This window comes from Telopea speciosissima, chromosome 2 (assembly GCF_018873765.1).
Source record: "Telopea speciosissima isolate NSW1024214 ecotype Mountain lineage chromosome 2, Tspe_v1, whole genome shotgun sequence".
Classification (NCBI taxonomy): Eukaryota; Viridiplantae; Streptophyta; class Magnoliopsida; order Proteales; family Proteaceae; genus Telopea; species Telopea speciosissima.
In genome coordinates, this window is record NC_057917.1 from 78,867,564 (window position 1) to 78,888,890 (window position 21,327).

A 21,327-nucleotide genomic window follows, 5' to 3' on the forward strand; every position below is an offset into this window, starting at 1 on the left:
CTACACTTCATTAAAGGGTTCCATCTTTACCTAATCCTTGCCATAGCTACCAAAATTGGGACCAGAAAAGAAAACGGAAATGGATGGTATGGGTTTTAAACAACATAAAATTTCGAACGGTATGATCGATAAAAAACGAGACAAAAAAAAGGCAGTATACACATATAAATTGAGAAACTATTACCTGAATACCTACAGCTAATGTTCTAAAATAACTATAATATCAAACATATATTCCACAACCCATTATAAGTTCCAAGACGCATGTCAAAATTCTTGTTGAACAATGTTGCTTGGCTATGGTGTTGTTCATTGTTTTACGACACAACCGACACACTCTTGGAACGATGCATGTTCAGTTGGAATTGGGAGTCATCGTTTTAGAAACCCTTATCAATAGATGCAGAAGTTTGTAGCTCAATTTCAAGGTACATGCATTGAATACGAGTTAAAGGCAGTAGCATGAAAAGTTTAGCCCTTTGAGTCAGCTTTATACCGACAAAAGAAACAGGTGGAGTTCGATAGTGAAAGATATGGTCAGTTAAGTAAGTCATTGTTTCAATAAGTCCAAGATCCTAAAAACGCCAAAAAAGGGAATGCTTGTTGTTTGCCACTTTCCCATATGTTTGGGAAACAAATGGCAAAACGTGTTTAAAAGAATAAAAAATGATTATGCGTTTACCATCGAATTTTGAACATGTTTTTACTAACTAGGATCCCTACACACTATCTCATACTTTGTTAAGCCAACGGTATAGGGAGTATAAATGTGAAACGACACTATTACCCTGATTGGATCCAATACAATGTTCCTCCCTCAGCCATGTACATTTCTTGATCCTTGACTTCCTCCACCTACTCCTTGCAATCCCTCCCGCCCTTTGCTACAAATACAAACACGCCCTACCTCTCTTGGTTTCACTCACAAAATATAAAGAGCTAAACAGTTCGACCAAATAATCAAAACAAGATGACTAAAATGTCAAAGGAAAATGGCCTCTAAGAAAAAGAGAATTTACAGCTAAACCCAAAAGACCCAACCCAATCTTAGCCCTCTAATCTGCTTAACCTAAAATTCGATCTTTACCATCTTGTATAACTAAGGCTCTCTACATAAACATAAATAGTTGTGTTTGGTATGATTTATGATTCCTATTTCTCATTAAAATAGATCAATATATAAATATTATTAACGAAAATTAGAACAAAGCCTCTCTTTTGCCCCTCTTTCTCTCTCCAACCCCACCCCACCCCACCCCACCCCACCCCACCCCCCACCCCACCCTACCCTACCCTGACCATAATATATAAATAGGATTCACTTAAGCATACCAAACCTATTTTTCATTATATAATCTATTATTTCTAGTAGTTACCAAATGATTATTGTTTATAGCCCATAATCTATTATCATAATTGGTTATTCATAAATAGGTCATAACTGTAAATATAAATTATGTCAAAGAGCGCATAAGACCTTTTTTTTTTTTTTAAATTCTTTTCATGCAGAAACATCCTTCAATGGATAAAAAGGGAGTACCCAATGCATGAGGGTCCCACTATTGCGGGGGTTTGGGCCTTTAGGGAGGATCATTATGTATGCAGCCTTACCCCTACTTTCGCAGTTGCACCAAGGCCACCCTCTCAAACAACCTTCAATGGGGATACATACCAAAATTTCATACCAATCAATAAAACCACGCACATTGTTTTATTGCAACAGAAAACCTTCATAACATAACATAACATAACATAACATAAGAAAGGGTCTTATTCATAAGAACTACTACTACTCTTCATAAAGAGTTTATTTGCTTCTTATATAACCATTACATATCATTATTTTCATACATGAAGTGGCTTTGATGGTGGGCTACCTCTGCAATGATCAATCGGACTGCAACCTCTTTGTGGAGGATTGGCTTGAATAGGTGGTGTGTTCGAAGGAGGACGATCTGCTCCTATAGCAGGGAACCCTATTTCTGCATAAATATGATATCCAGAACTGGAGATTGCAGAAATGCGTGAACCATGAGAGGCTTGCAGTAGCACTGCAAACAGCAGCAACCCAATAAGCAAGAGCCCAACAGTTTGGATGGAAGACCTGTGAGTTTTCTCCATTGTTATAGAGAGAGAGAGAGAGAGAGAGAGAGAGAGAGAGAGAGAGAGCAAAGAATGGATAGGGTAGAGAATTGGATATATTTACCACCTATTTATAACATAGTTTCTCCGAAAACATTTTAGGGTTCATAAAGGAATGTTTTTAAAACATTTGTCTAAAATAGGAATGCATTAACTAGGGTAAATGGGTAGTAATCATCTCTTATCAGTAATTTAGGATACTTTACATATATAAAGTAATGAAAATTACAAAAATGCCATAATATTCCTTCAAATCTAATTTATTCCGACCAAAATCCCTCCTCCTTCCATATATCTTTGTAGCATTCCTAATATGGATTATGAAAAGATTAGATTCATTAGTTTTTTTGGTAGTAGCTTCATAAAAATAATAGAATATCTACAAGGCAATGCCTCTCTCTCTCTCTCTCGCTATTGTAATCATGGTTCTGAATCTCGGATCGGATCGGCCGATATTGGCCCGATTGGATCGGTATCAGTCGAGGTCGATCCCGAGATTAGATTGATACAACAAGGTTTGACTGGATCATTCTTTGGATCGGCCAACTCGGTTGGATTGGCCGATCCGATTCGACTGAATTTTTTTTTTTTTTTCCAAAGTTTTTAGGTTTTTTTTTTTATTTTTTATATTATCTTGACCGATATTGACCGATACCAACCGATATTGACTGATCCGATCCGGATAATATCGGCCGATCTGATCCCAAGATCAAAACATCCACCAACTTTGGCCCATACATGATCCGATCCATAAAAAAACAATTTTGGGGGTGTTCTGACCGATTTGTATCGATCCGATCCCAATCCGAAAAGGTTTTAGGTAATGACCAATACCGAGTTTGATACCTGGATTTTGAATCTTGATTGTAATGCTTTTTATTGGGAAATTTAGCTGGCTACCTCTCATTCTACTAAACTTCCCTGCAAACTCTATCCTTTCACTCCTAGGAGAGATATCTCAGTAACTCAAATATATTGATATTAGGGTCTGTATGGCAACGTTTCTGTTTCAAATTAAATACTGTTTCTGAGTTAGAAACAGTTTTTTGTGTTTATGTGATTTTCGACATATCCTTCTCTACCCTATCCATTCTTTGCTCTATAACAATTAATGGAGAAAACTCTTCCATCCTAACCGTTGGGCTCTTGCTTGGGTTGCTGTTTGAAGTCCTACTGCAAGCCTCTCATGGTGCAAGCCGGCCTCATCTTTGATTAATTTGAAGTTTACAACCCTATTTTAGGTTATCAAATTATATAAAGAAGAGGGCATTAGAGTTGTTTCTCATTTCAATTCATGCAAAACTAAAAGTCATAATTTGATTTAAGTTTGGGAACAAAAAGGACAATTTAATTTTTGATGCTCCAAGTTTGAAATCTTTACAACAAAGTGTTCACATGCATTAAAGTTTACTACTATATATATGCTGTATAGTTTGACAACTGAATACATGTAAATGTGAACACAGGTCTCGATCTCCATAATGGGCAGAGTTTTTAATTAATAAGAAATCTCACATTATACCCTCATGATGCCGTGTCTGGTCCACAAGTTTTGAGGAAAAGAATCGAAATATATATATATATATAGGATAAGAAAAAGAGAAGAAATCAGTCCCAAATTTGTTTACTAGGTCGGCAACACGTGGCAAGTTATGAATGCCTCAGACCTGTAGAACAGTTTGGGACCAATGAGTACCCTCCTCCCCCAAAACAGAGTTTCATATATTGTTGAATACAATAGTATTAGCATGCAGAAACCAAGGTACGTATAGTATATTAACTAAACTAGAATTAATATTTAAACAGGGAAGTTGACTTACAGGATGAGATGCATGTTCATCATGCAATAATGAATGAATAATAGATTAATGTGATGCTTAAGGATATACTATGACGAATATACCCTTCAAATCTTTCTACTTTGGCCTATAAATATATGGCCACACAACCAATGTACCATCCATCAACAGAACCTAGAGACAGAGAGAGACAGAGAGAGAGAAGGATGAAGTCCAGAGTCGTCCTCATTCAGATTCTTGTGTTGCAACTCTTAGTAGTTGTGTGTGTTTCACAGAATTATGATTTCTTCTATTTTGTTCAGCAGGTAAGTTTGGGTCTCAAAGACCCACTTCAATTACCAGTGTAGTTTCATTCTTTCCTTAAGAAGAATTCTATAACTTTAAGGACTAACTCATTTATGTAATTCTCTTGTTGTATAGTGGCCGGGGTCGTACTGTGATACAAGTAATGGTTGTTGCTACCCTACAACAACAGGAAAGCCTGCAACAAACTTTAGCATCCATGGGCTTTGGCCTAATTATAATGATGCCTCCTATCCATCTAACTGTGATTCCAACTACCCTTTTGATCCATCACAGGTAGTATTACTCGATGAGTTCATGTTGAAGAAATAGAAAGTTCTTCATTGCTTAATTAATTTCTCTGATATCTTTTGTATGTTATGGTCTAGATCTCTGACTTGGTAAGTAGTCTGCAAATAAGCTGGCCATCACTTTCCTGTCCCAGCAGCGACGACACAAGTTTTTGGTCACACGAATGGGATAAACACGGTACCTGCTCTGAATCAGTCCTTAATGAACATGGTTACTTCGCAGCAGCTCTCAATCTTAAAGGCCAAGTGAACCTCCTCCAAATCCTCAAAAGCACAGGAATCCAACCAGATGGTGGATTTTACAATGTGAATAGTATCACACAAGCAATAGCAGGAGCAGTTGGATACACTCCTGGAATAGATTGCAACAAAGACACATCAGGCAACAGTCAGCTATACCAGATATACCTATGTGTAGACACTTCTGGAGCCAACTTCATTGAGTGCCCAATATTGCCAAGTACCAAATGTAGTTCAAGCATTGAATTCCCTTCTTTTTAACATTAAAATGGAACAGGGTTGGTTCTTCTAATGTACCAATTTAAGGCAATAAAAACTTGAATTTGTCTGCAGAGGATTGGATTTCCATTACATTAGTACAATCCCATGTGTTTCTCTGTACAGAATGTGTCTGGTAACTTACCAGTTATAAAAAGATTAGATTATTAGAACTTGAAAGAAAAACCAGGTAAATAACTCATTATCAATCAATATAGATAAGCATCAGAAGAATGCAATAAAATTTTCCTAATAATCTCAGTCATGCTCTTCGATTAAAGGTTGAGTCATCTTAGGTGATCGAATCCAAACAACATCGAAATCTTCGAACCTTGTCCAATTAGGCCAATACCTAATAGGATAGTACCTGCTGTCCTCAAGAGAATAAGAGTAACACCGATTTCCATATCGATGAATCCTTGGAAGATAGACATTATTCCTTGATATTCTTGGGATTTCAGATTCCAAAAGAGAACAAGCTTCACTCACAAAAAGAGTCTCACCCTCCAAGCTCCTTATCTCAACCCATCTATTCTCATACAAGTCTAACTTGAATATATTCGGGTTCCGAGGATAAAGCATGTGTACAAATAAAAGCTCTCCCTTGAATTCAGCCATGAATACAGCTCTCCACATATAATTCAGATCAGTAAAACGAATAGGCATAGGTGGAGGTACAGGAAGGATACTCCAAGTATATTCCTTTGGATCAAAAACCCCAATCATATTGAAATTGTGAGTATTCAAACAGTAAAACAATCCATTACAGAAAAATGGAGTTAACCCATAAACAGCAAATTGCAAGAGCTCATCCTGATAGAAGTGATTAATGGTAGTCCACTGTGAATCTCCGAAATGCCAAATGTTAATAGTAACACCTGGAAGTGTATCTGGATAAGTATCTCTAATTGCAAAAACCATGAAAGCAGGGGATGTTGGAGCACAAGATAAGGTAACTTCAAGTTCTTGAAATTGTTCAGGATCAAAATAAGGAAGATCAATTTTGGAGTTGGTGAAGGGATTTAGTAAGTAAATCCCAAGAATGTTGTTGGAAACTAAAAGCCAATCATCCTTGCTGGAGTAAATCACTGCATTTAATAACTCTGGGACTTGGTGAAAATAAGATTTCCTCTGTGAAGGATCAAAGAACTCGCAAATGGCATCGTCGTTAATTGGGTGGAACAAAAGAATTGGAGTTTGGTTGATCACCCGATGTGAACGATCCAGGGAATTCCAATTCTTACATACATATGAAAAACGAATGCTATCTTCCAGGGTGAGATTGGTTTCGATGAGCTTGAGGAGATCTGTTGGTAGGTCAGACCAGGGTCTCTGCTTTTCTACTGGAATTCCTTCTTCCAACCTATATACACACCATTAATAAGTCAATTAAGAACTGGAATAACAAAGAAAGAATATTTGAAAAACAAAGAGAGGAACCCAGTGAATTAACTCACAGTTTCTGCAATTTTTTAGTCTTATACTTCCTCTTTCGAGCCATTTTTGAATAACAATCAAAGTACCTAACTCTCTCTCTCTCTTCACCCCGACAGCCCACACACACACACAACCCCCTCCCTTTTGCAGAGAAGGAGGAGGCGTAGGGAGCATGTGAAAACCTGTGAAGTCTTCGTTTGTATATTATATAAAGGTCGAAGGAAGAGCAATTTAAAATGCCAATTCCTCTGAAAACAATACTTTTTCATGAAACGATGCCAAGAAAAAGGTACGTATCCAGAAGATGTGATGTTTCGAAGTACAGTAATGTCTGTTCCCTTGTTCGGACTTTAACGAATGTAAAACTGATCTCAGTGGTTCGTTGACTTTGGCTGACCCGAGTCCTACAAAATTCAATAAACCCAAGTGGAGTTCTACCTGCAATTTTGTCATGTGTATGTCGAACTCTTATACCCGTTTTGAAGATTGATCCACTTGGATATTTTTTGTTATGTTTTAAACAGGATTTTTTTTGAGGTTTGTGATGTTAGTAGAGGGCTTGAGCTGATAGATGGGAATAGATCATACTAGAAGGATTATTCATATATTATACCGGATCAGACTTGTTGTGTACGCAAGTGAAACAAGTGAAATTTGGAGGTTTTTGAGTTTAGGTTTCTAGGTGAGATTCTTGAGAGATCTCCATTTGTATCTTCTTCCATTTACATAGTGAAAGTTTCGTCTACCAAGTTTATTATTTAGTGATCAAATGTTCTCTTAATTTGTAGCAAGTTTCTCACCAAAAAAATTTTGTAGCAAGTTGAATTTTTTTTTTCCATGACATGTGATGCAAATTCATCACTCAAATAGGTTTATTTTATTAGAAATAAGTTAAGGGTTGGATTATATACATGTTGGGCCTTTGATCCCATTGGTTTTCTACGTAATAAATCATTTTAATGGGTCTAAAATATGGATACATAGGTTGCATACGGAATTAGTCCTATACTTAATAGGTTAAAGATTAGGTTAAGCTTTTTCTTTTTAGTGTAAGAGTCTAATTTTGAGTCTTTTATATAAGATTGTAAGGGGGCCAAGTATGGAATACGAATTTGATTAATGAAAAAGTTTTTGCTTGCTGCCATAGCTGTTGCTCTGCTCTGTTGAGTGAACCTTGTGAGTAATATCAAGGTGAAGGGTTGGTGGATTCTAGTGACTCATTGCATCTGTTCATGATCGGAAGGTTCTTCTTCAAGCTTCTTCAAGTTGATGCTAATATAGATCTTCAAGTCCAGTGAGTTTATTTAAATTCTTGCAATTCCCTTCTTCCTCTACTCCTCCAACCTAGCCCTAACCCATCCCATCGATTCCCCCTAACCCTAACTTCACTTAAACACTATTTAGCCTATTCCCTTCATCAATCATCATTAAACGTCATCCACAACCTTTATACTTTACTCGACAACAACCCTAATATCAATTCTCCATTGCAGCCTTATAATCCCTTAAACCCTAATTAAGCCCTACAGCCCCAACTTCAACCTAGACCTAACCACCCATCAAAATCTGATATTTTTATTTTCATTTCACTCCCCATACTGCCATTAACACTCGACCAGCTCACTTTCCCCAGATTCCATCTCTAAACCCTAGATTCTAAAAACACCCAATTTTTACAAGGCCTCTAACCTAAAACCCTAGATTTCCAACTTCATCCAAATCAAACCAAACTTATATTAATAGACTCCTAAAAACCTGCACATCATTACCAAATAAAACCCTAGTTCAAAACCCTAACCCTAACCCTAATTTTGTCCTAGTTTATCTATTCTGTCACCTTGATATTACTCACAAGAGGAGAAGAAGAAGTAAGAATTCACTTGAATCAGGAGCAATTTGGCCATTTCAAAATAACAGGGGAGAAGAAAAAGTAAGAATTCACTGGAATTAGAGGTAGAACTTCTGACAAGAGAGTTTGAGTAAATAGAGTAAGTTCAGGAGAATGAAAGAAATTTTCCTGAGAAAAAAACTAGTCATTACTTTACTTTTGGGTTTTTACACTATTTCCACTGGGGGTGCAAGTTTGGCCCTGCGAGCTAGAGCCCGCCCAAAAGCTAAGCTCAACAGGGCCTGGGTGGGCTTTTTAGCCCGTGGGCTGAGTTACCAGTGAGATTTCCAAACCTGGAGTAGAGCGGGCCTGTGTTTGGGTTGAGGTCTTTGTTGAGCCTGGTCCAGCTTGGCCTTGTATTATAAATATAAAATGCAAAATCATACATAATAGCCCCGGCCTTGCCTAGCCCTAACATGGCAAAACTAGAGCTTGAGAGGATCAATCAAGACCAAGCCAGATCAACTCGGACCAATTAGGGTCAATCACACTCCAGCTGGTTGGGTTGAGCCCGGTAGGGATGGGCCTGGGCTGTGCCTGTTATATCCCAGCCTGACTTCGGGCTATGCTGGGTCTAGGTTTTAAAAAATCCTGTACAGCCCAGCCCAGCCCTATTGCACCTCTAATTTCCAATCACTTCTTTGTTCTAACAAAAGGAACCCTAATTTTTGTGCATTTCTTAATTATGTGATTAACTTCATCTTCTTTTCTTTTCTTCCATGGGTGAAACGTGTAACCTATTTAGTTCAAAATTTGAGCCTGGGACAACCAACATGTAGCCTATTTATGATAAACTCTTACTTAGAACACAATTTTTTGCCATTATTTGAATAAATGTATATATCAACTATATGTAATGTGAATCTCAGAAGAGAACATTGTTTTGAAACCTTTTAGGCTAGAGAAGAGAAGATGCTTGAGGGGAAATCTATATGAATGAAACTATACTGTGACTCTATTAATTAGGATTTGACTAATCAGTATTAGCTAGGGATTACAAAGAACCCAACCCTACTAAGCATTACTAGATAGGGTATTAATCATATAAGGGTGGACTCCAGATTGCCTCTTTGTTTATGGAGGAGTCCTAGGTTTGCCCTTGATGGTCTATTTAATCCAATACCCTAAAGGCATACAATATTTTTCCGTGAAATAAATGAAACCTTAGCAAACTCCATTTGGACTGAAATTTGACATGTAAGCAAGAGGCCTTGGGGTCTACCTTTTCATACATTTCGGCCCCACCACCTGACATGTCATGTGGCAAAAATAGGTGAGCACCCATGTGTGTATGTGAGAGAGGGCCAAGTCAATAGTCCACATGGCAGAAAACCCATGATCAGATGACAAAGCCCATATAAAGGAACAATGGAGAGATCCATTTCTCTATAATGCAAGAACTACTTTTTTTGTTTTTTTGTTTTTTTCGCTTTTGTCATGGAAACATGTAGTAGGCTGTGATATCGATTATATATTATAAAATTTATGCATTACCAACTTATGATCTCCTCCATTCTGTTTTAAAAGAGAAAAAAAAAAAAAAAAAGACCAAATTTTTAATTGCAACAGGACATTGTGAACTGCCTGAGATTTACACAAACCTGGCCCAGGATTAGTTGGCTGGACTCAGTGTTAGAGAGTGGATAGAGAACATTGTTTTGAAAACTTTGTTTGATGTAAGATGAGCTTGAAGAAGTATGGGCTAGAGTTACACATTGGGCCAAGCTAACCTTTTTTCTTATAAGTGCAAAGAAAAGGTCCGTATTCGGCCCAGCTATAGTTTTAGGTTTTATTGGACTAGCTGATCCATGCTGTTGAGTACATGGATTTGTATTGAGGGCATGCATTCAACCAGGCCAAGTATTTGGATCGAATCGGGCGGATCAGAACCGGCCAAACACGGATCTATCTGAGACTTGCTAATATTTCATAGTATTGACTAAAGATTGTATAGGATTGGACCGGATGAGGATCAAGTTGCACAGATCCGGTATTGGAGGTTTAATTTCTTGTTTTAGATGAACGGGCTTTATATATGTTTGAAATATAGATGGATAGATCCACAGCTACCATTCTCTTCAAGTTCAAATGGGCATTGTGACACAACAAATCAAAGAGGTGTGAAGACACGCTTGGTCGAATGGGTCCTACATCCAAACACGTGAGTATGCAAAATTATCATCCAACCCCTCCTAAAAAAGGAAAGAAAAAAAAAACCATATGTATTGATGCTCCGGGTTCGATTTAGAGTTTCAATCAGGTCAGGCCATGGGTCAAATCACCACCCATATAAACCGGGCCGAATCCCAAACATTCATCCGGGTTTGATCAACACAGAGAATTGAAACCTTTTCCCCTTCTGGGATATAATACCCTTTTCTATCATTGGGTGTACTTTTGTTTCTTGTTGTAACAGTCAGAGATATCTTCTAATTGGTTACTCCTTGGGAAAGATAAAAGATAAAAGATGATCAAAATCAAATCCTCGAAACCCATTGGCCAATCAAAACACGACACAGTGTACTGGCATGGGCATTTTATAGACTAAAATCTCTTCTGGTCTGTGTTGCTCTCTTTCTGTTTTCTCTGACTATAGAAACCCTTTTGTCCTCTCAATCCAATCTCAAGTACCCATCTTTTAAAAACCTAACACACACTTTTAAGTACTATTGACCTCAATTTGACAAAAGGATAAAAGGGTCATTTTGCACTTATCCACTTGCATATATGTTGGTTTATCATTATGATGTCAATGCAATGGATTGTACGAGTTTCCAGTAACATAATGAATGGCCTACAAAAGGAGGTGACCACCTACACTTCCCAATTGGGTTCACCCATTTCTAGGAAAAACCTAATCATTAAAACCATGGCTAAAACTTTATGGCTATGAGAGATTGAGAGCTTAAATCACCCCAACAAAAATCCTGTTTTTCATAGTTTTTTCTTTTAAAATGGAAAATACAATCACCATACATATTTTTGTGCACTCCTTCTCACAAACACCCATGGATCTCATACACCATCTTCTCAATAAATGCACTTTGTATTGGACGATTCATCATCCTACTCTCCTATTGGTTGAGAATTATAATTTTGATGTCGAATGAAATCTTCTCTCATTTTTTTAGGCAAAAGTTTTTTTTGATTTGATGACCAAAGATTGAACAAAATGATATGGATTCATACACTAATAAAAAAAAAATACATTAGCATTTTTCATCTCTTATTGAACAAAGTTCGTGAAATACTACTCAACTCTTATCTTACCATCATCAATATTCCTTCTTTTTTGAACCATCGATCAGAGAACCTCTTCACCTTTTTTGCACCACCGGTCAGTACAGGGATTCTTTTCCACATCCCTTTACATCTTGATCATGTGAGTCTCACATTAACACATATTCTCTCTTCCTTGACCATATGAGACTTATATGGCTATACCAAACAAAATCGTTTCCCATGCGGTGATTCGTGTAGGATGGAAGATCCCATTCACCCAACTGTCGGCATGGGAAACCCTCTCCTTTCCTATTCCTCCTAGTCCTGCCTAGTTTGGTTCGTGAAGCTTCCTTGGCCCACTATTGCTTAATATCTGCACTAATGTATTGGATGGTATGAGGTCAGGAGCAATTGGACCAGATGGTTTCTTGTGATGGAACATGTGGTTGCCAATGTCGCTATATTGTGGGACTTGTAGGTCAATTACCAGTTCATGTTAATCCAAAACATTTATTGAGCATGAAAGCGAACTGTATGGCTGAGGTTTTGGTAATTTCTTGATCTACTTGAACATGTTTATGTTACATTAGGCAGCAACTTGCCAAATTGCTTCTCTTTTTTTGGGTTTGAACAACATGTCCAAATTGTTTCTCGTTTTTTTGGTTGAAATTTGGATGAGGGTCTTAAGTATTCAGCTAAAGGCAATTGTTCCTCTGAATGTGATGGCAAAGGCTTTTTTTCACTTTTTCATGACTTACTAAACTGGTCTATTAATGGTATAAAATGGAAAGTTTCAAAAATTGTATATATAGCATGCAGCTTCTATTCATAGACCGAAGGTTTACAATGTTATTTAGTTGGTCAAAGACTTCCTAAATGGTTTGTATTGAGAGCATGGTTCCTAATCTTGGAAATTGGATTGGAATCGGTCTCAGTCGATATCGATTTGGATCGCCCTGAATCGAGTCGGATCAGATAGATTTACCTTTGCTTTTAACAAAAATTGGTTTTTATTATTTTTTTACCCTTTGATCGTCCGATCTGAGATTACGAACCATGATTGGCACAGCTATGGCACATGAGGAGACATGCATGGGTGTGAGTTGTGGCTCGATAATAGCCCTTGTCTTGAAATAGAGTGTATGTAGTAACACCATGGCATCATGCTGTCATTATAGAAGAAAGAATAGGAGCGATTTGGAAAACCAATGAGTCGTGACAATTCAAAATATGACAATATAATTTTTCGTGGTAATTAATGTCTACTTCTCGAAAAGGATGAAAAACTTGATTAGAATTACCTTGTGGAAGGCTGGTGTGTGTCACCCTCCTTATTGCTAATGCATCCTAGCATGCAATCGTGGTTTGTCACAACAACACATTTTGTGCTGGGGGTTGGCCTCGCTGCATGCATTGACAACACAGGTATTTCATAGATGGATCCTATAGATGGGCACTCAGAGCGAGAGTGGCTGATGGGTGTTTCCCTTGTAGGTTTGGTTATTGACAAAGATCATGTTCAGCAGCAGCTGCTAGCATAATGTACTATCGAGTATGTGGAAGCTCAAGATTGTAGATGTACTAGCACTAATTATGCATCAATGCCACACAGGCTTAAGTGAATGGACTATCTGGCCAATGTATTATACGAGGGTGTGCCTATCTTGGAAAACACTTGGGTTCAGTGTGCCTAGGATGAGTCTATGTTGGTGTTAATTATCAGCACATCTTATGTGATAATGATGACTGATATGGACGAGTGTATCGTAGATCTGGCAAACCTTCAGTGTACATTGTGCTATTCAAGTGGTTCTATTTCTACATCTTAGGAACATGCATGATGGTTAGTTTAGTAATAGCCTTAAATTGGAATGGCATAAATGATAAACTAAAATGATTAAATAAAAGATTAACCCGATATTAGATGATGATATATACACGATCACTTATCATTTGGTTTGAAAAACTCAAAAAATAAAGGATAATTTAATTTGCCAAAAAAAACAAAAGAGTTTAAATTGATTTATGTGCCAATTTACAAAATCGCCCCATTCTCATACAATCATACTCCTCGATTGTTAAAAGGATAATTAATCCCAAATATGATAAGTCCAATCAACAAATGATAAGTCCTCTCCAGTACCTAATACACTGTCCATGGAAGCTTTTTCACTTTTTTTGTTTTCTTTCTTTTGAATTAATTACAGAACAAATTTGAAACCCACCAATGAAGATCATGATTTTAATTCTTATTATCCACAATTCTCTTTACAGTACCTAGTTCTTGATGCCTTCATATATTCCATGAACTGTTTGTTTCCATTTAATGCCTGCGAGCTTCATATGGTGTAGACAAAAGATGCCCATCTGTCAAAGATAGCTTTAAAATCTATGGACATCACAGAAATTTTTGATCGAAGAAGACGAAAGCAGCAACCTAAGTTGACCCACTGATCTACCGTCAGATTTGGTGACCCTCTGAGGGGTGACACGTACAGTAAGAGATGGATTGTCTGTCTAGTTATGAAAAACTCTCCCCCATCAGTCTCTCTCTCTCTATATATGACGTCTTCCATTCTACCTATAGCTAAAACGTTCTCAGTGAAGTTTAAGGTTCATACACTAACTACACACTTTGGAGTCTCTGGGAAGAATTTTCTGTGCATACCAAGCAGAAGGGGCTCTGAATCAGGTAAACTTGATTTCTTTCATTAATTTCCTTTTTGGTTTTTGGGTGCCTTTTCTTGTTTTGTCAAATTTAAGTTTTTGCTGAAAGACGTAAGAAAGGTTGAACGTTGGTAAGTGTTGGAATTCAGAAAGAATGCTTGCTAACAATGCAAATGGGTTTCTCTTGCTTCTTAATTTGCTTGTTTCTATTTGGGATTTTAATTTTTTCTTCTTTCCGGAACAACTATGGTTTCTGCTTTATCTTGACTCCTCTAGTGGATTATTTCTTGGGCTTCTTCTCTTGCTGCTAAAAATTCTTGCTTTTTAAAATTTTTTTAAGAAGTTCTAGATAGATGACCCAGTGATTCTGCAATTCATACTTATTTTTTATTGCATTTCTGTGAGTTATTTAGCCATTGTATTTTCTTACTTGCAGAATTTCTCGTCTATTCTTCTTCTTCTCCCTTTTTCGAAGTTAGTTTTACTTCAGTTTATTTTTTTTCCCATTTCTGTGGGGTTACTTTGGAATTATGTTTCCATATTTATACTTGCATTTATTTCTAAATTTTGCCTTTTTTGGGTTGCTTTTTTTTGTGGCTGTGACTTGGAGAATCTAAAACTGAGGCATTCTATTTAAGTGGTTTCGATAAGTTGGGTTTCTGTCCATTGCTTTTATGTCCCACGGCAACTTTCAAATTCCTTATTTGGGAATTTTGAAAAGGGCAGTTTTGATTCTTCTGTATAGTTGCATTTTATTGCTTTTGATCCTCATTCTTCTATTATAATGTAGGTTTTGGCACGCAGACCTTTTACTGTTTTTAGTTTTATAGTTTGGTACAATTATTTTTTGTCATGATTACGCTCTTGTACTGTGAGAGGTCTTGCTTTATTTATGCTGGTTTTTCATTTACTCATCTTTTCTTGTTTCCAGAGTAACTACTGTCTGCCGGCCCGTGAATCACTGTGTCTCCAAGTGGAATATGGAAGGTGATCTCCTCCCTCTGGGACAGCAGAGGAAATCCATGGGGTGAGTGGCAACTCTGTGTGTTTGTGTGTGTGTGTCTTTCTTATTTCAGCTTGCTCATTAGTTTCTGCTAAATGTTCTGATAGAAAAATAGGAAAAAATGAAGCTGTATTTGTTTGTCAAATTCAGTAGGGCTTATACTGTTATACATGCTTGACTTGATATACAGGCCTGACCACGAGCTTGTAGAGCTCTTGTGGAGAAATGGGCCAGTAGTGTTACAAAGCCGAACAAATAGAAAACCATGTCTCATTGCTAATGAGTCTAAACAAGTTCAAAAGACTGATCAATCGATGCTCAAGGGAAATGGGGCTTTTGGAAATTCAAGTAATTTGACTCAAGAAGATGATACGGCATCGTGGATCCAATACCCACTTGAAGATTCTCTGGAAAAGGACTTCTATGATTTCCTCTATGAGTTTCCAACTACCAATCCCCCTGAGGTTTATAAGCCATTCAAGCAATTTGAATATGTTAAATTTGGTGTGGCTGAGGAGAAGAATGTGGTGGTCACTAATAGTTCACTGAGATCACAACCACCCATTTTCAAACAATCAAATGACCCTTGTTTATCTGAAAATCAAATGCCTCCTCCAAGATTGCAAGTTCCTGCTTCAACCCAGCAAGATCCTAACTTGGATGAGATTGGAAGAGTTGTAAACTTTCCCCATTTTTCAAAGCCAATCAAGACTGCCTTAGGATCGGTAAAAGGATTAATTGGAGAGCAAGGACGGGAAAATGTGACAAGGGGTGAGGTTGGAGACTCCTCAGCCATGACTATTGGTTCAAGCCACTGCAGCAGCAACCATATTGCAACTGAGGCTAATTTGAGTCGAGTTTCCACTAAAGGAGTTTGCGTGACTGGCATATTGCCTGGACCAGCCAAAGGGAATGTTAGAAAAGTGTTTGCTAAGTGTGAGAGAGCACTAACTGGTTCCCTTGAGCCAACTGTTACTTCGTCTTCCGGTGGATCTGGGAGCAGTTTTGGAAGAGCAGGCAAACAGTCTAGTAGCACTCCTAGTAACAAGAGAAAGAGCAGAGATGCTGATGAATCTGAGTGCCTAAGTGAGGTAAAATCCCATTCCAATTATATAACTCTTGTTTATATGCATTTCAACATAGTTGAATTGCTGAGCTAATGGTATCATTTATATCATGCAGGAAGCAGAATTTGAATCAGCTGAGGCAAATAAGGCAGTTCAAAGAACTGGGTCTTCTCGCAAGAGCCGTGCTGCTGAGGTCCATAATCTGTCAGAGAGAGTAAGTTCAAATGAATAGCCTGTAAGTTTCTTTTGGCTGACTATATGAATAGCATTCTTATGGTATCTCTTTTATATGCAGAGGAGGAGGGACAGAATCAATGAGAAGATGAGGGCACTTCAAGAGCTTATACCACACTGTAACAAGGTCTGCTTTTCCGCTCTGGTTTTTTTGTCTAATTTCTCACAATAGCAAGAGCTATACCTGCTTGAAAGAATAAGTGTTCGATTGGTGGATTTAGCTGAAGCTCAATCTCAATTGGTGGCGTTTTCTGTTTCATCACTGTGCCTTTGAGTTGAAACCCTTCAAACCTTCAAGGGATTTTACAAATCTTTGGCATTGGCACCAGAACTGATGCAACTACCCTTCCTCTGGTCATGGAACCATCAGTGCAACACTGAAGCAATATGCTGGAGTTCAGTCCCAGTAACCATAGCAAGAATATTTTGTATTTTGTCAGAGTTGTCAAGTTTAGGGAGTCCTTAGTGTTGAATATGAAGTTTTGGCTCAAGGCTCAAGTCATCCCACATACACATCCATTACAGCAGGAGTAAATGGAATAATTTCTGCAATTTTAAAGTTGCTGATGTGATCAAAGATGCGAAAGAGAATTAAAAGTAAATTATACATTTTGTTACAACTTCTGAATATGTGCCACTCTATCATGCTCCCTGTCAAGGTTGTCACCTAGGCGACCTGGGCCTTTTTTTTTTAAATGGGCGCCTTGTTGGTGTTGCCTTAGTTTTGGACCCCACTCGACCACCTTGGTTCGCCTAGTGCTTTGAAAACTATGCTCCCTGTTGTCATAAGATCCTTATTTGATTACTTTGATGCTGAATTAATACTCATTCTACAGTCGGACAAAGCATCCATGCTAGATGAGGCGATCGAGTACTTGAAGTCACTTCAGTTACAAGTTCAGGTTAGAAACTTGGGGCCTCATAACAACATCCATTCTCATTCTTTCCTCTCAAAATTTCAAAAGATTAATGTTTATATATAATGTATGAATGAATTGAGAAGACACACTGAACATTCAGAGCACGATTTTAGTATACAGTATCGGCAGCCATATCAGTCACTGACGATGCTGATACCAATATGGATCGACCGTATCGGTCCATATCGGGCCGATATGGGATTGAAAAAAAAAAACAACTTACCTACAATCATTTCATTTTAGTCAATTCACAGATACCATGTCAGTCTAGTATCGGTATTGGTCACCGCAGATACCACTACAGATCCGCTGATACGATATCAATACCCAAATCCCTTTTCCAGAGCTATTCTCATTGTTAACTTGTACTTTTAGTTAAGTACTTTTTTTTTTTTCATGTCTGTCTGTATTAGTTAATGTGGATGGGGAGCGGAATGGCACCAATGATGTTTCCTGGTGTCCAACACTACATGTCACGAATGGGTATGGGAATGGGTCCACCTTCCTTGCTCTCTATGCACAGTCCAATGCAATTGCCAAGGGTCCCAATAGTTGATCAAGCAATATCTGCATCTCCCACACCAAACCAATCAGTGATGTGCCAACCCCAAGTCTTGAATCCAATTACTTTCCAAAACCAGATGCAAAATTCTAATTTCCCTGAACAGTATGCATACTACATGGGCTTCCACCAGCACATGCAACCTGCACCTCAGGTCTGTAGTCTTATATTTTTTTCTCTGAGATGTTTGTTTTGGTCTCTTGAATCCAATTAATTTCCAAAGCCAGATGCAAATTCTAACTCCCCTGATTATCTCCTTGATTTGTCTTCACAGTCAATGAATATGTTTGGATATGGTTCTCAAGTGGTGCCCCCAGGCCATAAAATGGTTCCTCCCATCACTAGTGGTGGACCCTGCAATGGAGGAATTCCAATCAACAATATTCAAAGCCACAAACTTGGTAAGACTATTTCCTTTTCTTATATATAATATTAAAAGTTGTGGAACTAATATTCTTAAGGAGAATTTTGAGTCAGCATATTTAGATGTTTAATGGATAAGGCATCAGTTTGGATGAAATCATACCTATCTTTAAGTTGAAGTTGGATACTTTTGTAAATGGATGCTTTTCCTTGAAGACTTGAGTTCTTAAGCTGTTATCATGGAGCAAGAATATTTGTTTAAAAAAAATGGAATTACAAAGACCTAACCACTTGTTTGCCTTTCCACCCTGTACCTTTAGGAGAACTGAAATGTTTGTGCTCAATACCTCACTCCTGAAGGGGAGATGTGGATCTTATGGTAGGGAATAGGTCTCATGGCTGGAAGCACTGTATATGTGGCTAGTCATGAAGATCCCTCACTTTATTGGCCACATATTTCCTTTACAATTCACATTGCTGGTAAATTTTTCCATGTAGGAGCGAAAACAAACGTGACACGTGGGAGAAAGTAAGAAACCATTGCCTATATTATATAATTTTGCTCTTTTTTAGTCATTTAAAAACCTGTCTTATTATTTGGTCTCATTCTAAGAAATGCTCAAATACAAACCTCTATAATGACTATCATCTGTGACGTTAACAGGTTAACCTCCGATAATTCATTTTTATCGTGATGCTAATGGTCCCCACAGTGAACAGAACACACCCGCCATGAGAACTTGAAGACATCAAGGCTTCCTCTAGGTCCTTCTGCATCCAGGGACCAATTGGAGCAATTAAATCGTTTGTCATGGTGGAGACAATTACTGAACTTCCATGATTATGACTTATGACTGCAAGAGTTGTGGTGAAGGGTCTCATACGTACATATCATCAATTAAATGGTGACAGAGAAGTCTTTGGACTATTTCAATCAAGCATTCAAGCTTCAAATCTGAGCTGTAAATTGATCTCTGGTTCAATTATCATAATGATCCCCCACTGAAATTTTGGAAAGAGATTCATGTTATTGTTTTGTATGAAAGTCTCAGTATGGGGCAATGTACAAAATTTGTAGCTGTTTCTAATATATGAGCACCTGGTCCTCTCTCTCAAACCTCTGGTTTTTTCTTAGTGTATTTGATTTTCTTATTCCATGGAACCCTTTTTGTTTTTTTTTTTTTTTTGGGGGGGGGGGGTGGGGAGGGGGAGTTTTCTCAGTAATCCATGCTGTTCAAATGATCCATCTCAGCTATGAAATTTATTAGTTAAAAAATGACAGATATGGATGATTTTTAGCCATTTTCTAACCTTCTTTGGAAGGTCAGAACGTAACATAACTGCCATACAGAAGGAGTGTCTTTTGCAAATGTTTGGAACTGATCCTTAGCAGATCACAATTTGTGATGTGGTTGTGTAGGATGTCTTTCAGCTTCAGCCATGAGTCTGTGACATCCAATAATGGCCAATGCCTTTGTTGTACCTTCTATTTCTAGTTTGGTTATATAGCTTGATCTAGGAAAAAGAGATACACTCTCAACTTAAAAGTATCCCTTAAAAATAAAAAACCAATCTCCAGAAGGAATTTACAGAGATTATTTTCCAATCCTTCTTATAATCTGCATTTGTAATGCAAAATAGTGAATATTTATCAAACACTTATTTTAGTCTCATTAGTATCTCTGCAACAACAAAGTGATAAACATTATACAAAAATCTTTTGTCTTGGATCATACTTGAATTATTTTGCTAGTTGGCAGTGGTCCCTTGATAATTATTAAATATAAAGCTAGCCAGCTACCTATTGATCTTGTGATATTTTGATTCTAGTTCACCCCACTTGTCCACAAGCAAAGACATGAACATGGATAAACTTCAATTCTTATTTTAATTCAAAAAAAATCTCAGTCCTTTTTCCCCCTCATTTTTTACTTCATTTTCCAGTTCTGAACATTATGCTTATTATCCAGTGCTTTGATCTGGAATCAATATATATATATCAATTATGTTTTCTATAGTAGGCTAAAAAATCTAAAACATTATCATTGAGACATTTTTATTCCCTGAACAACCAACAAGATCTTTACTATATCCACAACCTGATCTTGAAGAGGCCATGATATCTGGTATCATGTTTCCAACTAGCCAGGAGAAACAAGAACTAAGGAATTTCAAATTCATCAAGTGGCACTCATGAAAGAATCAATTTTCCCCCAGACCTCTTCCTGTCTCTTAAGAAAAGTTTCAGGATATATATATATATATATATCTGTCATCACCTATCCAAAGTTTCCTTGCTCACCTTCCTTGGATGATGGTAAGAAAATGACACCCAAATGAGGATGTTCTCTCTGATATTTTATTTACAGTGGTACTAAAGTTATGGATAGAACATGTTTGGTTTCTGAATCTAAATTATTGGTTCTGAGCAGGTTCTGTGATATGTAAGTCAAACAGAGCCAGAATTTGGTCTGGTTTGTGGGCTCAGAGTGAGAGAGAATATGTCAAGAAACAGATAACATTCATATATGGTGGTGCAGACAGGTCCCTCTTTCTTCCACCTTTTATTTGATGTTGAAAGCTATGTCCAAAGGGGGGGGGGGTCCTACCTCAAAATATGGCTTCAGTTTCATGGTCAGATTTTTTCTAAGATTCCCTCTATCCACAAGTTGAGTTCTTTGATCATGTTCAGATATTTTTCTTATTATCATACTTAATTCTTTTGTCTTTGAAATAAACAATTAATTGGCTCAGTTGACATTTTTAAGATTAATATTTTTTTAATTATTAGTGTCCTTTCTTCTCCCTAATCATGGGGAGGATTAATAAAGAATAATATTAATTAATCAATGGTAATGCGGCGAATCGGCAACTTAATCGTTTAGTCTCTAATCGTAATCCAATCAAGATTTGGATTATCTTAACATTCTTT

At 37.4% G+C, this 21,327-nt stretch overlaps 3 protein-coding genes across 5 annotated transcripts; 2 read left to right on the plus strand and 1 right to left on the minus strand.

The window, feature by feature from the left end:
- The first annotated feature begins 2,462 nt into the window (after nt 1–2,462).
- Nucleotides 2,463–5,049, plus strand: LOC122650270 (extracellular ribonuclease LE-like). Of its 2 annotated transcripts, XM_043843639.1 has the most exons (4): nt 2,463–2,492; nt 4,175–4,246; nt 4,362–4,520; nt 4,613–5,049. In XM_043843639.1, the coding sequence occupies exons 1-4, from the start codon at nt 2,463–2,465 to the stop codon at nt 5,033–5,035; spliced, it is 684 nt and encodes a 227-aa protein (XP_043699574.1). In that variant the 3' UTR covers nt 5,036–5,049. The 2 variants fall into 2 exon arrangements, with proteins under 2 accessions (XP_043699574.1, XP_043699573.1); XM_043843638.1 differs by lacking the exon at nt 2,463–2,492 and having other exon boundaries at nt 4,133–4,246.
- Nucleotides 5,050–5,290: 241 nt separating this feature from the next.
- LOC122651175 (F-box/kelch-repeat protein At1g57790-like) lies at nt 5,291–6,533 on the minus strand. The gene is made up of 2 exons (XM_043844489.1): nt 6,490–6,533; nt 5,291–6,395 (listed from the first exon to the last, which is right to left on the minus strand). Exons 1-2 carry the CDS (start codon nt 6,531–6,533, stop codon nt 5,291–5,293), a joined length of 1,149 nt encoding a protein of 382 aa, XP_043700424.1.
- An 8,233-nt stretch (nt 6,534–14,766) lies between these two features.
- LOC122650266 (transcription factor PIF4-like) lies at nt 14,767–19,514 on the plus strand. Of its 2 annotated transcripts, XM_043843634.1 has the most exons (9): nt 14,767–15,032; nt 15,178–15,273; nt 15,440–16,340; nt 16,432–16,530; nt 16,612–16,677; nt 17,387–17,452; nt 17,884–18,186; nt 18,307–18,433; nt 19,060–19,514. In XM_043843634.1, exons 2-9 carry the CDS (start codon nt 15,227–15,229, stop codon nt 19,062–19,064), a joined length of 1,614 nt encoding a protein of 537 aa, XP_043699569.1. In that variant the 5' UTR covers nt 14,767–15,032; nt 15,178–15,226; the 3' UTR covers nt 19,065–19,514. The 2 variants fall into 2 exon arrangements, with proteins under 2 accessions (XP_043699569.1, XP_043699568.1); XM_043843633.1 differs by lacking the exon at nt 14,767–15,032 and having other exon boundaries at nt 15,086–15,273.
- The last annotated feature ends 1,813 nt before the right edge of the window (nt 19,515–21,327 follow it).

Bases quoted from the DNA above. Each gene is read 5' to 3' on its own strand.
- LOC122650270 (XM_043843639.1), top strand. From the start codon at position 2,463: ATGAAAAGATTAGATTCATTAGTTTTTTTG. The intron at 4,247-4,361 runs GTAAGTTTGGGT...CTTGTTGTATAG, and splicing joins TCTTCTATTTTGTTCAGCAG to TGGCCGGGGTCGTACTGTGA. The intron at 4,521-4,612 runs GTAGTATTACTC...GTTATGGTCTAG, and splicing joins ACCCTTTTGATCCATCACAG to ATCTCTGACTTGGTAAGTAG.
- LOC122651175 (XM_043844489.1), bottom strand. From the start codon at position 6,533: ATGGCTCGAAAGAGGAAGTATAAGACTAAAAAATTGCAGAAACT. The intron at 6,396-6,489 runs GTGAGTTAATTC...GTGTGTATATAG, and splicing joins ACTAAAAAATTGCAGAAACT to GTTGGAAGAAGGAATTCCAG.
- LOC122650266 (XM_043843634.1), top strand. From the start codon at position 15,227: ATGGAAGGTGATCTCCTCCCTCTGGGACAGCAGAGGAAATCCATGGG. The intron at 16,678-17,386 runs GTCTGCTTTTCC...CTCATTCTACAG, and splicing joins TTATACCACACTGTAACAAG to TCGGACAAAGCATCCATGCT. The intron at 18,187-18,306 runs GTCTGTAGTCTT...TTGTCTTCACAG, and splicing joins ACATGCAACCTGCACCTCAG to TCAATGAATATGTTTGGATA.